The sequence below is a fragment of the Anarrhichthys ocellatus genome, unplaced genomic scaffold (genome assembly GCF_004355925.1).
Source record: "Anarrhichthys ocellatus isolate YVR2014 unplaced genomic scaffold, GSC_Weel_1.0 scaffold18, whole genome shotgun sequence".
In the NCBI taxonomy this organism is placed as follows: Eukaryota; Metazoa; Chordata; class Actinopteri; order Perciformes; family Anarhichadidae; genus Anarrhichthys; species Anarrhichthys ocellatus.
In genome coordinates this window covers 2433611-2449658 of record NW_022280048.1, presented here as the reverse complement: position 1 = coordinate 2449658, position 16048 = coordinate 2433611, and the positions used below count along the sequence as shown (strand labels likewise).

The following is a 16048-nucleotide window of genomic DNA, read 5'->3' as shown; positions in this document are numbered from 1 at the left end:
CTCCTCTGCCCTCTGTTTAACCTACAGTCTCTTCCACAGGAGTGCTCTGGGGTTATAGGCGAGCAGGCTCCCTGACCCCGGGACAACTGCAGGTGCACGACTGGGACGTGCCACGTTTAGGGTCCAGACACCCAGACAGCATATTCCAGATTCAATCCAGTATACCAGAGAGGCCAAGTTGTGCTAAAGGATACTGTGTGCGCTATCTAGAGACCGCTGGATCCTGCAGCAGTATCTGTTTGGGAACAGGTCTGGCTGCCATGGAGGTCCAGTGGTTTGGGGTTGAACTCCCGAGGCTGGGCCCTCCACACACAGCCGTCGGCCTGATCTTCTCCATGCTGCTTGGTAATGTCTTTACGTCACCTCTCTTTATTCTCTCCGTGATCATTTATGCTACAGCTGATTTGCACGATGCCTCCTCATCTCTCTTTTTTGAAAACTTCACATTTGTTTTTTTTACCCCTCACCCGTTATTGAATACCGACAGCTTGTTGCCAATATCGATGTGTGTTTGTGTTGGAATGCAGAACGATGACGCTGTGGCTTTTCCAAATTTGATATTGACCTTCATCAGCTTCTGACCTACGTCAGTGTTGACTGCAATTGTATTTAGGTCGGTACACTAGGTTTCGCAGAAGGGTTTTACTTTGGAGACAGGACTTGTTTTCTCGTGATGAGTAGGGTTTTTTTCTGAAGGTTGCATGTTTCATTTCATTAGCAGAATGTGCTGCTAGTTCTGCAGTGAAACGCAGAACAAGGACTGAATGTTTCATTAAAGTGTGCTTGTCCGGAATAAAGCCATTGTTCAATATTTTGATGTTATCTGCGATCCATATTGGTTGTGATTGGGATTGTATGTCCCCCAAGGAGTAAACATCGGCAGAATAGCGGCTCTTATGATGGGAAAGCTGTGTCAGACTTGAGGCACTCTAGACAAGAGGTTTTGATTCCCTACAGTGGAGGTGTATCTGCAGTAATAGTGCAGCAGAGTCACTCGGAGCAGTGTCCAGTAAAATATCAGTTTAATTTCTATTTGATTCATGAATCCATATATTGATAAAGAGTATTTTGCAGTGATCGTACAGTTACAGCACAGTAGCTATCCAGATATGATATTGTTGTCTCGAGTAAATTCATGCAGCAGTTTGAGACTGACAGTGGCGATAGTCGCCTCTCACCATGTTGCTTTTATGGTGTTTTGGATATAGAGGATTCAGCTGTGTATATTGGATTCTGTTTGCCTGAAGTGACACCCAACCACACAACTCCAAATAAAGTGTTGCCTTATTGGACTCTTTCCTGTTCCTCTGTGAAGAAAAAAAACATCCCATTAGAATCCAATTGCAGTCATAGTTGACACATAATGTATAAATGTCCACCGTACACTGGCAGACAGCTGCCATCCTGCATTTATTCTGCATTAGCCGTTATCTGACAATTAACTATTTTGAGTAAAATACTTCTGTCAGAATATGTATGTCTAATTCCCTTTTCTGACATTGTTCATACATTCAGTACTTACAGCAGATCATTCTTGGATTTTTTTCTCAACCCGCTTATGGGTGTGTGCAGCATCAGTGCAGCAATAGCGCAGCAAACAGGCATTAAAAAGATGATCTACATGAGACCATGGTCTGTGACATTATGTGCTCTAGAACTACCTCACATCATTCCTGGCCTTGTCAATTTGATCCCATTAATAATTCTCAATAAGTTTAAGATATTCACCTCCGATTCCACACGTGGACTGACAGTGGAATTGTGTTGCCAGGTAAACATTGAGATGGTGTTTTTTAGAACAAGAATGGCTATTTCTTGCTCACAGGTGTTCTCTTTATTTAGAATGAACAGCAAACATTTTGGCCATTACAAAAACTGCATGGTAGACTTCATCAGCAGATGCAGGTGGAGCAGAGAGAGAGAGGGATGCTACAGCAGTTACATCTACGCATCAACATTATAAGATGGATTAACCATCATATGTGTTTGCTCTATAGTATAATACACTACGAGGTGCTTAAAACTGTATATTACACTTGTTAAGCAGAAGAAACAGTGCTGTTTTATGTCTCTGCATTTTGGCTTTCAGCATAGGCTGTTCATGTTTAGGTTGAATTTTGTTCCAATTTAAGACATCTTCTGTTGTTTTTGTCATTCTAACCATTCAAACCAGTATATGTTTCCTTTTACACCTTTGATACGAATACGAATAAGATCGATTCTTGTCCCTTCTTCACCTAAAATCTCTTGTGAATTGTCAAAGAAATTCTATCAAGTGCCATTCATGTTTGGTCGACCATTGTATTTCATAATAGCTGGTGGTTTATTGTACAGCTAGACTGATAGAGCGACCAATATTAGCTCACTGCAGATACATCTGTATTGGTGTGAATGCCAATTCTACAATGCCATTGTAGAGGCTGATACTAAACTTGTAGAGTCTACAATTTAGTAAACTGGCCGGGCGATACTATTCTGTTATTTTGATGAACTATGTATTTTTAGAAATGATGTGGGCATATGTTGTAAGATATTCTAAAGTTGACATATATAGGCTAGAAACTGGAGCATCACTGTTCTAGTTTTATCTGAAGCCCCAACACTTTACCTTGCAAAACAACTTTAATTAGAAACCTCAATACAAATTCCAAAAAGAGACAATGTGGGAGTAATATTTTAATGTTGTCAGAGTAATCAGAAGAACAGATCATTCAATTTTGTATTTCCATGTAATTTTACTTTAGTTTTGTTCTGGGTCTCTTGTCAGCAGCTGCAGCAACTACAAATATTATTACAATATATATTACAAAAATACTGTAAAAGGTTGATAAAAAAAGTGACACTGTAAAATGTGAACTAGGAAAGAGACGGGAGGGGGGATGCTGTTGCTCTCTCGTCACTGCTTCTATTGCTGTTTTTGCAAGCTCACTGTGCTGCATTGGACCAGCTTAGGAAAAAGATTGGAGAGAGTGAGTTTTGCAAGATAGCAAGGGTGAGATGAGAATGAATCAATAACATTTCCGTCGACAGTATGCCACAGCCTCGCTGTGTGAAGCCATGTCTGCAGTTGGTAGCAATGTTATTCTTTATTTGCTGCAATGTTGCTTGTCATACGTTGACCTTGACCGTGTTTTGAGCGAAGCATAACACACAAAACATAACCGTGGGAATGTGAGAAGCAGTGAAGGAAATACAGCTGCTCCTGAAACCATCATCTTATCAGGTGTTTTCTCCCCATAACCTCATCATATGTGTACTGGTTCTGCACATCACCTTGGGAGTTTGTAGTTTACATCTCACACACTAGATGGAAGCATTAAGCAGGGGGAGCTTTAACGGTGTAGAAGAGGGAGAGAACAGACCTTCGGTCCGTCATTGACCTTCTAAAATTATATATACTGTGACTCTTGCCTACCTGTGACCTCGACACATAAACAGAAGGTGGGATACTAATTAGGAAAAAAGAAAAAACAAACTATAAAAAAGACACGGCGGTTTTCCTGCTCCATCCGTCGTAATTGGTGGAGGTAGGATTTGATTACTTGGGCTCTCTGTGGTCCCCGGTGTTCAGTTACAGTTCTTTCAAGGGGCCCAGCAGATTTCAGCCTCTCTTATTTACAGTAATGTCACAGCAAGGACTTTGTGGTGTCATGTTACTGAGGGTGTGACTAGTCAAGTGCCAATAATAGTTTATTGTATGTTGTAATGTGTTCTTGAAATCATGCAAATCTAACATAGAATTAAGTTGTCCTATTACATACTGTATTAGCGAGCACTTAAAATGTTATCAAAATGGTCTAAAATGATTTGAATAATCAGGTAGTTAGTGTTTTGATGTGTATGAGTCAGATTTACTGTCACTGTCCATGAACCTGCTCTCATTGGTCAGGTGTAACTGGATGAGCAGGCAGGACTTGTTTTGTGATGTGACCATAAAATGAGTCCAAGGAGCACAAAGTTCAGTAACTGTCATATTTTACTTTGGACTATTGTCAAATCCGTGAAAATATAGTTACAGACAGCAGCTGATTAGCATAGCTTAGCATAAAGACTGGAGGTTCTGACCGAAGGTCACAAAATCAAGACTGTTTCTTGACACTGGGAGCAGTAACTTCCTGAAGTATTTGCTGGTGTTCTCACAAATATGACAAGACTTTAGGTAGTTACTGCTCCCAGCCAAGATACATTTTGGCCCATAATGCCCTGTAAAAAGTTACTTATTCAATTTCTGGTACGTATTATTCAAGCAAGATGTGTGTTAATTAATTAGTGAGCTTGTGCTGGTAGATGGACTCTGTTCCCTTCGGACTGACCCAGATGAGCTGTTTCTAGTTTTTATGCAAAGCTAACTGGCTGCTGGCTGTAGTTGCATATTTAACGGTCAGATATGGGAGCGGTCTCGATCTTCTCATCGAACTCTCATCAAGAAAGCAAACAAGTGTATTCCCCAAAATGTTGAACTATTGCCGTAAAGCAGACTGACTTTATGTTCACTCAACATCACTGCACTGTACAGTCTAATCTTGTTGTGGTTTCTACTCCCCTTTCCTCCTCAGGTGTGTGGTCTGTTCAGGGCCTTGAGATGTTTGCTGGGAAGATTCCCTTCCTGCAGGCAGTGAATGGCAGCACAGTCATGTTGCCTTGCACATACGCCAGCTGTATCGGCATCGAGAACCTCTACTTCAACTGGCAATTCAATGACAACGGCACCATGCAGAAGGTAAGAACCCTCTGTCAGAGAGAAAGCTTCATGTTCAGGTCACTTGTTTGATAGATTTGGATGTTTGATGACTTGGTCCCATCAGGTGTGTGATTCAGTGATCGTGTCAGAGGGGGTGGAGCCAAATGTGGCTATATATCGAGAGCGGGTGGAGTTTGTGGGGAAGAACCGTAACAACAACATCTCCATCTTGCTGTGGAACATCACTTTCGAGGACGGAGGCGAGTACACTTGTTTTGGACGCAATCCCAAAGAGAAGGGCAGGAACCACAGTACCATCTTCACCCTCATTGTGGTGGACGAGTGTGAGTGGTCAAGATCTATGCTTTATTTTCCTTTCCTTTATGTATAAATGCGGTCTTTTTAAAAACATGCCCAAATGATCTTAAGCCAGCCTATTATTCATCTACAAAACGAAAATGTCCCCTCTTTCAGCAACAGAAATTAGCCCAATTATGTGGGAACTGCCCAATATGACAACACATCCCTATAGATATTCCTAGTATAACTATATGCCCTGACATACTGTATATATTGGCCAATCACAAATGTGGGACAGCTCACTGGGGTTTGCTTCATGGCCCTATAATGTGCACACTGCAGTAATAATAAACTAGAACATGCTTTCATTTGTATGTTGATGATCAGATAAATCAGGCCACATAAACAAGGACAGCATTGCTGGAGAAATGTTTAGTCTGCTTAGGGAAAATGAAAAAATGAAAATGATCCCACAGAACAAAAATAAATCCTGAGGTGACTGTGAAAAAGAAATGAATTTATCACAATAAATATTCTCTTTGTGCATTTCTTCAGTTATTTTCTCAAATGGTTTGGTTAGTCAGGCTTAGGAGACGGTTGCAGCCTGGGGCCACACTACAGCTCCAATCTTTTGTGGAGGCACCAACTTATTCGAATTAGAAGGCTTTGTAACGACACAAACGTTGTAGAAAATGTTAATTTTCTGGACCTTAAACTGTTTTTATGTATATTTTTCTCCATCATGGTGCTTTGTTAATGTCTGCAGTGAGGGTGGTGGACAACAGGCTGACCATCATAATAGCCTCAGCTGTGGGCGGAGCCATTGCAGCATTAATGGGCTTCATGTTGCTCAAGAACTTCACTATCTTTGTTCTTTCCAAGATTGAGGAGAAAAAGTGAGTTTTCGCAACCACCTGGATATTTACCAGCAATGCAACAATTTCATACTGTTTCATCAGATTATGGAGTGAGCTTGAGATGTTTCTTTGAGCTGCACTGCGTGTACAGTCCTAACTTTGTCTTCTCCTTTTTTCCTCCAACGCCACTGCAGTAAGGAGTGCCTTGTAACTTCATCAGGGATCGACAACACAGAAAATGGCCTCTCAGGATCCAAAGCTGATTCAAAACCAACACCAAAAAAGAAATGAGAAAGTGCATGTATATAAAACCATATGATTACTCATATTTATTTACGTGTGCATATATTCGTATATGCACATGTGTTTGCACAAACGCAAATTCATTAATGTCAAGTTTGGATACTAAAAACTGCCTGGCTGTGGCCTACAAAGGGGAATATACACATGTGCACCCAACTGTGTCAGACGATATACAACGAAAGAAAGTGCAAATCAGTGCACACATAATTACTTAAAATGTACACATAATTGAATAAGTGCACATACCAGAGACACTCCAGCTTGATTTATTAAGGATCATTTCTTAATCATATGATATTTACATTCCATCTCCCACCTGGTCTCCCATAGATCTACCTCCTTTGGTCAACATATTACCAGAAAAAGAAAAAAACACATTAAAGGTGTTATCTTTGTTGTTATTTTGGTGTGGCCAGTAACTGAATCTGATAACAGTTAATCATTTGACAAATAAAGCTTGTGTGCACTTTTGCTTAATGCAGTGTGCATTATTGGTCTTGATTTTCATGCAACAAAGCATAAATATCAAGTCCAAAGTCCAAAAAGTCTCGAAGGAAAATTTTGTTGCCAAGTTTTCTCAGGTTAGACTGTGGCACAGTGAAGACAACACACTGCTCTGACAACAGCAGGGAAGGAAGTGCAACCTTACAGAAGAAAGAAAGCATAACTAATGAATCCTGCTGGTAGTCGTATGTGTTCACAGGTATTATGCAGTGAGTGTAAGCTAAGTTAAAGCATTCTTGTTAAAGAGCAGTAAGCTACGTGTCTCTGGTAGATGGTTTATTTTTTAACCATGTGCACATTTATTAAATTGTGGGTATGCTTGTGTGAATTTGTGTGTACACCCTATTAAATGATGTGTGTGTGGGGTTATTCACGAAAAAATAACAACTGTTGTATATCATTTTTGCACAGTCGTGCTCTGTTAAAAGTACTTGGTAGCCTTGATATAACAATAATTGTCTTTGGCCACAGCCAGGATACATTAAATACATGTAAACTTTGACTGTTTTTCATCTGAAGTCAAAACAAAAACACTTGTCTGTTAGTGCTTGAGACAGGAAATAATGTAATGTAGTTAAAGCTGTGCTGAATCCTTACACCAAATTCACAGTAGCCCGTCGATAAAATGGTCAACTAAATCAAAATCGAATGATCTATCTCGCAGATACACTGGTCAATGTGTGGCTACTTTCCACAATACACCTAAATGATGCTGTAGGAGTTACTCAAGCAACTGTCGTAAAACAAAGGGTGCTAACACAAATGGTACAAACAGAATACTGTAGGATTCAGCCCAGCTCTTCATCCTGTAACTTCTCTTTGCTTGATATAAAACACAGGTGCCTGTTAGCGCTTCTATGCTCCTCTGCCAGCGAGGACGACTACATATTGCAAAACACTTTATAAAGCTCAGCAAACAGAAATAATACAACAAGCTTCTGAACTGACACGATAGACAATCCCCTGAAGCAAACCCCCATAGAAAATGAATGTCCCTCTGATGCTGCTGCTTTTAAGACAAATAATCAATGCATTTAAGCATGTGCAACATGGGCCAGATTTACCTTTAGACACAATGCTTGAAAACAGATATTCATACTTTTTGGGGGAGAAAAAACATGTTCCAATGTACTAACACTGGTAGAGTCTGCTCTGAGGTTAACTGTAAACCCCATTTTATGCCATACGAATTTCATCGCGCTAACCCTTGCTAAGGCTAAGCACTATTTGGTGATGTGGCCATGGATACTGTATGCCTGGATCAGACTCAATATACTTGCTTGTGCGTCTTGGTACAAAAAGCTTGTTTTTCCTCAACACTTTTTCCATTCAGTCAGTGTTTTACTCTTTTCAATAAATAATGTTGATAGCTGCACTGCAGTGGAAAAGATAAACCTGGTTGCCCTGCCCATGCATACAGTAAATGACCCATAAATTCATACTCTAAATGATCATGGGGTCGGGTCTCGGATAGCAGGTTGAGAAGGGGGACTGCAGTTCAAGTATTAACCTGTTCAAGCTAGAGTGATGCGCTGACTGCTAAACGGGGATGGTTTCTACCGAGCGTCGTATTAAGGAGATGAATGTACTGTAGCTGCATCGCACTCAAACAGTGAAATACTATTTCACCTGCATTTACAATATACACGTGTTTTGCACATTCACGACACTGAATGTCATGGCTTTAAAAAGAAATACCTCTGGAGAGTGGGACAGATGTGTGGCTAAGTGCTGGGTCAGGTCAGATATCGATGTACCTCCACCAGTCTCAGTAGGTGTTAGCTTAGCCAACTGTACAGTGAAGTGTGAGTTTCTGGTGGTTTCAGAAGCTCACTGTTATGTCGATAACAATGTGCCTCCACGTTAAAGTGACTCCAGTCTATAGTCACTAGCTTGAAGCAATATTATAAAATGGATATGGATATGGATGTGTTGGGCACTTTGAAAACATGTATATTTGTGTGTCTGTATAGGATCTAATGCAAATCAGTGTCTGTTTGTCACATTGATCAGCCAAGTGAGATGAGAAGAAACCACACGGCACACATGAGATAACATTCCCATGAGTCCCATGAAATGATGTCGTTTGTTTCTCAATGTAATGTATTTCCTGTTGAAGCGGCAAGAGATGTAGAGGGATCGGTCTTAAAGGAATAGTTTGGACGTTTTGGGAAGTTTGGCTAATTTGCTTTCTTGCCCGAGATTATGATGGATACCACTCTTGTGTCTGGCTTGTTATCTTAGCTTATCTTAGTAACTGGAAAAGGGGGAAACAGCTAGCGTGGCTTCTTCCTATGTTAACAAAATCCGCCGACCAACACCTCTAAAGCTCACTTATTAACATGTTATATTTTGTTTGTTTAATCTGAAGTGTAAAAACCAACAGAAAGGTTATGTGGAGGACTGTTTCTTGGCAGGGAGTGTTTCTTGTCCACTGGTTGTTAACTGGTTAAATGTGCAATATAACATGTTAGTTAGTGAGCTTTATTGGTAGGCAGATTTATTTTGGTTTTTTTGGACAGAGCTGTTCTGGCTGTTTCCACCTGCTGTTACCTATCTCTTTGCTGAGCTAAGCTAAACAACCAAAATGTCAAACAATTCCTCTATGTGGACTATAAAACAATGGACTATTATTGATGGAAAATTATATTTGATTCGACTAAATTACGGAAAAAGCTGCAATAACTGCATTGTCCCATTTCATGGGATCTTTGTGAAAGATATTGCAGAAGGTGCAAGAAATATTATGGGTGATATACATTCCTCATATATGTTTTCCATATTCTTGTTTGATTTAAAAATCCACTCCGGTTTAAGAATTGTGTTGTCAAAAAAAATCAGGTCCTAACCTTCAGGCTGTTGCTGTGACTTTGGAGACATAAATACACTGTTTTGCAGGATCAAATCATTCAATTGCAATAATTTGATTTCACTGTTGAAAAGTGTTTTTTCTCTGAGTGGCTGATCTTTGTCAATTGTTGTCTAACTAGACTCGGTTAAAAAGAAAAGCGATTTCCTTCTCACTGATCAATAAACTGAGAAAGCTAAGCTTTTGGGTAACGTTGAGGTTGTGACAGTGAGGGCCTTATGATGACAAGCAACTCTATGCAAATCACAACAGAAGTGACAGTTTGTCACATCGCACCTTCGAGTTACTGTGACAGTTCTGTGAGCAATACTACAGTAGGAGATGTGGATCAGGGAGTTGTGTTGATGGGATGCAGGTGAATGTGGATCATCAAGAGAGGAGCGGGGTGTGGACCGGAGCTCCTGTACTCGATCAGACCCTGCAGAGCGTATAGACTCACCAAGTCATGCTCCACCGCTGCTCTCTGCGCACAAATATAGCCTACTGTACAACTTTAATGCTCTGGCTCGCCCTCAAATGATGTCTCCCATGCACATCAGCTCTTAATGTCTTTATTATAGAAACATGAAATCTAATAAATTTTTGAACAAAATCTGGCCTGTCGTGTTGTTTGTATACAAGCGCTAGTTCTTTGATAGGACTGCCTCCTGTTGGACTGAGGGAGAGAGAACAATGATAACAGACGACTACACAGGTAAACCTACAACAGAGTGTATGCCTCTACGATAGTCCTGCTGAAAAATGCTCACTTTAAAGGGACAGTTTCTTTCAAGTTTGAGAAAATCCCCCTTGATAATGTCATCAGGGTCATCTCAATGTATAGACAATACAAACCTTTGCATTCAGGGATGGTCTAATAAAAGACACTATCAAGTTGCATCATGGGAAGTGTAGTATCCTGTGTTTTTGGAGCCTGTGCTAAGGGCTAAAGGGTCTGCCATCTGCTGCGTCAATTTTTAGCATTCTTTTTATTTAATGTGTCAACATTTTACCGCTGGAATATCCCTGTAATCCATCCAGAAAGGCTGGGAGATTAACCCGTCATCATGTCAATAAATTTACATTAACAACAACATCCATGCTCAGCTTCCAAGCAAATGAATATTTCAAAGTTATCTTATCTCCATGTACTGTCCATTGACTGCAAGGGGCAGAGTGAGGAATTACTCAGAAGTCTGTGATCATATTATTGGTTGGAATTGTTATGGTCACGTTCAACCATTAGCAATACATGAATTATCGAATGAAACATGTTGAGTCCTGGCAGTGAAGGGATTTTGCACAAAGGAAAATGCAAAAGTACAATTTTGTACATGGGAGCTTAGTGTCATGCTGTATCGATGTTGCATGTTCACCAGATGCTCCTTCCTCCCTTTATGCTTGATGAAACAAAGTAAAAAATGTATGAAATTAATATAAAAGGAAATCTTCACATCAAAATTTGAGTATTTCTATTATTGGTGCGTTATAGGACATCTTCAAGTGTTATTTTCACACTAATAAAAAGTGCCACAAACACAATTACACTTCACATACACGGTCATAAAAAACTAAATCCTTGTGCAGGAATGTGCCCTGCATGAGTGAGTCTAACCAGCAGATGTCAGCAGTGACCCGCGTGTGGAGAGTCAGAGGCTTGAACCTCCGGTCACAGCAGATTGCAGCGTGAGGAGAGGCAAGAAGGCGATGCTGACCTTTTCTTGAAGATGTTTAAGTTTAAAGACAACCAAGTTTTCAAAGAGTGACATCCGACACACGGACGTCAAACAGACCTACACGTCTAGGTGTCTTTAGTCGTTGCTATGAGGTTATTATGTGTTCTTAAATATGGGCTGGAAACGTTTAATCACATAACAATCGGAGCTTAATTTGGCTTGTGAGCAAAGCAATGACTATGTTCATTTAAAATGGTGAACCGTTTCACAGCCTTAGCCTGTAATGCATTACATGTATACTAATAAGAATATGTTGTTCATTTGATCATTTATGTTAGTGATGTGGAAAATCTCCTTCATAGAAACCATGTGATTCACTTCACATACTTGCCAACCTCAGGGCCTGTTGTGTTCACACGCATAAAGGTGTGTGTGTGTGAATACTTGGGCTACAACACCACGCCAAAATAAATACTTGTATTTAAGACAGCAGTGGTAGAAAAAGTCAACAATCAGACCAAAATTACACTAAATTAACATAAATGAACAATTAAAACATTTTATATGGTTTCTTTATGCCTGTAGGTTGTGCGGCTGCTGCAGCAGACGATCACTTCTCAGATCCACCACTGGCATCCACAGTGACTTTAAATATTCTATGAACTGGGAGTGTCCTGACTCTTGCCGTCCTAATTTATGCTTATGCAGGGGAGCGCAACAGAGAGCAGGGTGAAATGGGAAAATAGCAATGTAGAAAGTTGCTCACAATGCTTTAAGGTTTCACTGAAACCTTTGACAATTGCTTTGATTTACCTGCTGTGTTATTCACCTGCTGTGTGAAAGTGTCATGCCCCACACCCCGCTATATTATCTGTCTCTCGCCTCCACTCTATCTGCAGTGCATATCTGTGCGCAAATGTCTGCGCACGTTCCATGGCTCCGAAAGACAAAGAAAAGCATTCATTAATCTGTGGTGCAGCTCCGCGTCCCTGTGATTGAGGCCCAAACTCAAAGGAAAGGACATTACTACATTTTTAGAGTCTTCTGAGCAACCTGAGCAGTTTGTGTAGATCCATATTGCGCAAAGAAAACGCGGTCATCAGGGGCGCACAGGTGGGTGCGCTCTCTCCAAGGTGCCAACAGATCTGTCTGCGCAGCTCCACCCGCTCACACAAACTGGCCATTTGGACCCATTTAGACCGAAATCCACTGTTCAGCTCACGTCAACTCTCGGCTTTGCTGTGACCCATCGTTCCGCGGTGTTTGATTAGTGCAGTGAGGATGGATTTGTATGCACAGTAGTCTTGGGAAGAGAGGAGGGACATGGGCGGGGCTGAAGCGCCTCTCATTTCCCCTCCATGCTTAGCGGGGCAGCAGGGCTGGAGAGACCTCCGGGGAGCACAGTCGCCAGTCCAGCACGGAGACCCGCCTGGCCAAAAAACCGCGCCTCACACTTGCCAGGATTGCCAAATATTCCTGAAAAATATACCTGCTATTTATGGCATGTGGCTTGTAACTTTACTCCTGCTGTACTCTCTCCAAGAAGGTAAGAGAAAAAAGAAACGCTTGACATATTCCAAATGCTGCTTAGCGAGTGCTGGAGTCTTGCTGTGTTTAAGTTGAATGAAAAGTGATAATTAATCGAATCCTCAATCGATTTGTGGCGGCGAATGGTGTGTGTGGCTTGTGCTTTGATGTATCATCGGATGCTCTGTGATGAGGAATTGATATATATTTTTTAAAAATCGTTTAATCAAAACGTATAAACCTGCTTGAGACTAACTGGTAGACATATTTCGAAAGTAAAGGTGTAAAGTGATTTTTCTTTTTTTACCTGACTGTTTTGGGATTTTATGCGGCGGCCTCAGATGGTGCTGATAGCACGGATTGTTTTCGCATTACCAACTCCGGTTATGAATATGTAAAATGGCTGAATAGGGAGAATGAGGTGCAAATACTGAGGGAGGGTGTGAGAAAAATGAAAACATGCATCGGCCTGCAATCATATCAATTGATTACGAATTTTAGAGCAAGTTCACTCAAAAATGTTGCAGTTCTGTAAAGTTTTGATGGGAATTCTTGTGGGTTTTTTGATATATTGATGCTCTCATTGTGTAGCATTTGCTAATTGCAGCTGTTTGCATGGACTATATTTGGCACAGGCGCTTCATTCCAAAGAGATGCTCTTTTTTTATTTAGGATGAGATTTTTAGGGTTTTAATTCGTTGTCTATGTGATGGCAAATTGTTTCTATTTTAAATTGGATTGCGAAAAAACGGCCCCCTTTTTTTTTCTCCACAACGGCCTTAATAGTTTAATAGATCTACTCCCACATGAAGGCCTTAATTGGCGCATTCAGATTCGTCCTCCTTATTTAAATCATTTGGTCTTCGTAATTTCTCCTTTGTTTAATTGTGTTTACAAATAAAGAAGGCGGGTTGTTTGTTTAAATGGATTCCTTCTTGTTCAGTATATGCAGTAAATCTCCGACCCTACTGCAAAGTTGATCTTCTGCTATTACAGTGCATTATAATAATCCTGAATACATCTGCGTCGAAAATAACAGGAATTCAACACTATCTCCACGTGAGAGCATTTCCCAGGCCTTTGTGTAGCCTGCTTGTTTGGAGTCATGTTTACATATTGTTTGTCCTTAAAGCACAGGGCCTGAGAGGGTGTGCATTTACTTAGCAAAAAAGTCTGGGGCATGGTGGATTGGCTGGAAGGAGGAACATGGCTGTTCTCGATGCAAACGAGATGATTAAAATAGGCCATTTTAAGTTATGGCATTTTCGCACACATTGAATAAGCCTTTTTTTCAAATATTGGCGAATATCAATTAGCAGTTAGTCACATATGTGCAGCCTGTGTTTGTTGTCCTTATAGTTTTCCTCAACTCTCTTACATTTATTGAGGTTCCAAATATTTGCTGTTGATGTAAAGCAATTATTCAACTGGAAAGCTGTGATTTCAGAGCTTCTCTGGGTTTTGCAGAATCTTATTAAAATAAGCAAATTTATTTCACCAAATGAGAAAGTCCAGGGGCGTGGGTGCAAATTATAGACTTGCCCGGTCATGTTCCTCACTAATAGCGCACCTGGACCCCGCCGCCGTGCTCGCGCGTGTACCAGCGCGTGCATCATGGCTCGTGGTTTTTTTCGTGTGAGTGTGAGTGTGTGTGTGTGTGTGTGTGTCTGTGTGTTGGCAAGCGCGCGGAGGAGAAGTGACGGGGACACCCCTCTTGGTTTTGTTGTTAAATGTTGGACACTTTTTGGATGTTATTTCTGCTGGAGCTAAATTGGAAGATCAATCATTTATTTATTTACAAGATTCTTAAAATACATTTAAATTTTCACACAAGACTTTTGATTAAATAAATGTTGCTATTATGTCAGAGGCACTCAGGTCTAGGAGGGTTATTAACAGATCTTTGAAAAAAATGCTTGAAGGGTAATAACCAATTAGAGCACAATGCTTATAATATTTCTGCAGCAATTTAAAATATAATACCTGATTAAAGGATTTTAATATGATTTTTAAGTGGTCATGTCCAAACAAAAACCTATGTTTTCTTCTTTCATTTTAAATCAAATTCACATATTGAATTTACAGTAATTGTGGATTAATTATCAGAGAATACAATCCACGTTAAACATACAGGCCTGCTGTAGGCCCATTCTGAGCATGAATTTGAAATAAAATATTTTAAACAAAAGTAAATGAATACATAGATTTGTGTAATATTCAAACAATATAACTTGAAATTTAATTTCAAGCAATAAGGTGATCCCTCCCCCTGGCACACTCTTGTCCCTCTCCACTGCTCACCCTCCACAAATAGAAATATGCAAAAATAACCCCCTCCTTTCCTCCCCAGTCCAATTCCCTGTGCTGTCTTTGCAAGGCTGCACAATTAAAGCTGCAATCTGAGCTATAGGCACCACTCAATGACAGAGCTGTGTGGTCCACAGGGGTGCCAATCATTACTCAGGCGGGGCACAGGCCTACATCTTTTTACCAGCTCAAACCCGGCATTATTTAATTTGACGAAAACACCCATCTTTAAGGGGGTTAACGGAGAAATACCAAGCACTCGGTGTGACTTTTGCTGTAATGTGGTCCTTTCAGGCCTTATGATACATTATTCTGATTCTTTTCATTCACAATGACGGTACTGTGCTTCAACAATAATATGAAATAAAGAAATCTCATATGGACTGACTAAAGCTGGCCATTTTTTGAAAATAGAAAATATCAGTCTGATGATTGATCAAGCAACTTGACTTACATTTTCTACACTTTTCCCTTGAAGGACCAGCAGTTAAATGTAATAAACAAGACAAATGTTAATTATTCTTCAAAAATCAACAAAGACAAAATCAATCAATGTTGTTGCCTAATGGTGGGCAAAGTGTGCTGGTGTAAGACTGTCAGCAGAGAAACGGAGCTCATCGCACTTCCCAGCTCACCAATAGGATGTCACAGCTCTGTCACCGGCATCCCCCATTCGTCCTGAAACGAGATTATGAATAAGTACTAATCATTTAAAATAACAACCAAAAAAAAAAAGCAAATGAACGCCGTCGACAGTAAGAAATGTTTTTCTCCCCCTGCTAGAACTGCTAAATTGAGCCAGACCTCCTCCAAATTTTATTGGATGCTGGGGCTGCACATTTTCAGAAGGAGGGTGCGTTCAGCAAATGTCAAATCTATGAAGCAAGTAGTTGTTTTTGTTGGATCTCTCTCTCTCTATCTCCATCTCTCCCTCCCTCCATCGCTTCCTCTGGCAGTAACTCCCCTCCCTCGCTCTCCCTCATCACTAGGCAGAATTAAAGGTTGGGGGAGGGGCAGTTTATGCAGACTGTGCTGGGACTTGTGA

General features: G+C 40.5%; 2 protein-coding genes across 5 annotated transcripts in view; both read left to right on the top strand.

Annotated features, from left to right (window-relative positions):
- The window catches only part of scn4bb (sodium channel, voltage-gated, type IV, beta b), a 10815-nt gene extending 709 nt beyond the window's left edge, over positions 1-10106 (top strand). For 2 of the 4 annotated variants that reach the window (XM_031857567.1, XM_031857568.1), the window contains exons 3-7: positions 28-345; positions 4557-4720; positions 4806-5025; positions 5748-5877; positions 6033-10106. In XM_031857567.1, coding sequence (XP_031713427.1) covers positions 261-345; positions 4557-4720; positions 4806-5025; positions 5748-5877; positions 6033-6129 — 696 coding nt within the window. In that variant the 5' untranslated portion in view covers positions 28-260 and the 3' untranslated portion in view covers positions 6130-10106. The remainder of the gene's footprint in view (positions 1-27; positions 346-4556; positions 4721-4805; positions 5026-5747; positions 5878-6032) is intronic. The other 2 variants (XM_031857569.1, XM_031857570.1) reach the window with 2 other exon arrangements.
- Positions 10107-12075: 1969 nt separating this feature from the next.
- LOC116389012 (Down syndrome cell adhesion molecule-like protein 1 homolog) overlaps positions 12076-16048 on the top strand; it is a 53216-nt gene continuing 49243 nt past the window's right edge. The window contains exon 1 of the mRNA XM_031857397.1: positions 12076-12715. Within this exon, the coding sequence (XP_031713257.1) occupies positions 12493-12715 (223 nt within the window). The 5' untranslated portion in view covers positions 12076-12492. The remainder of the gene's footprint in view (positions 12716-16048) is intronic.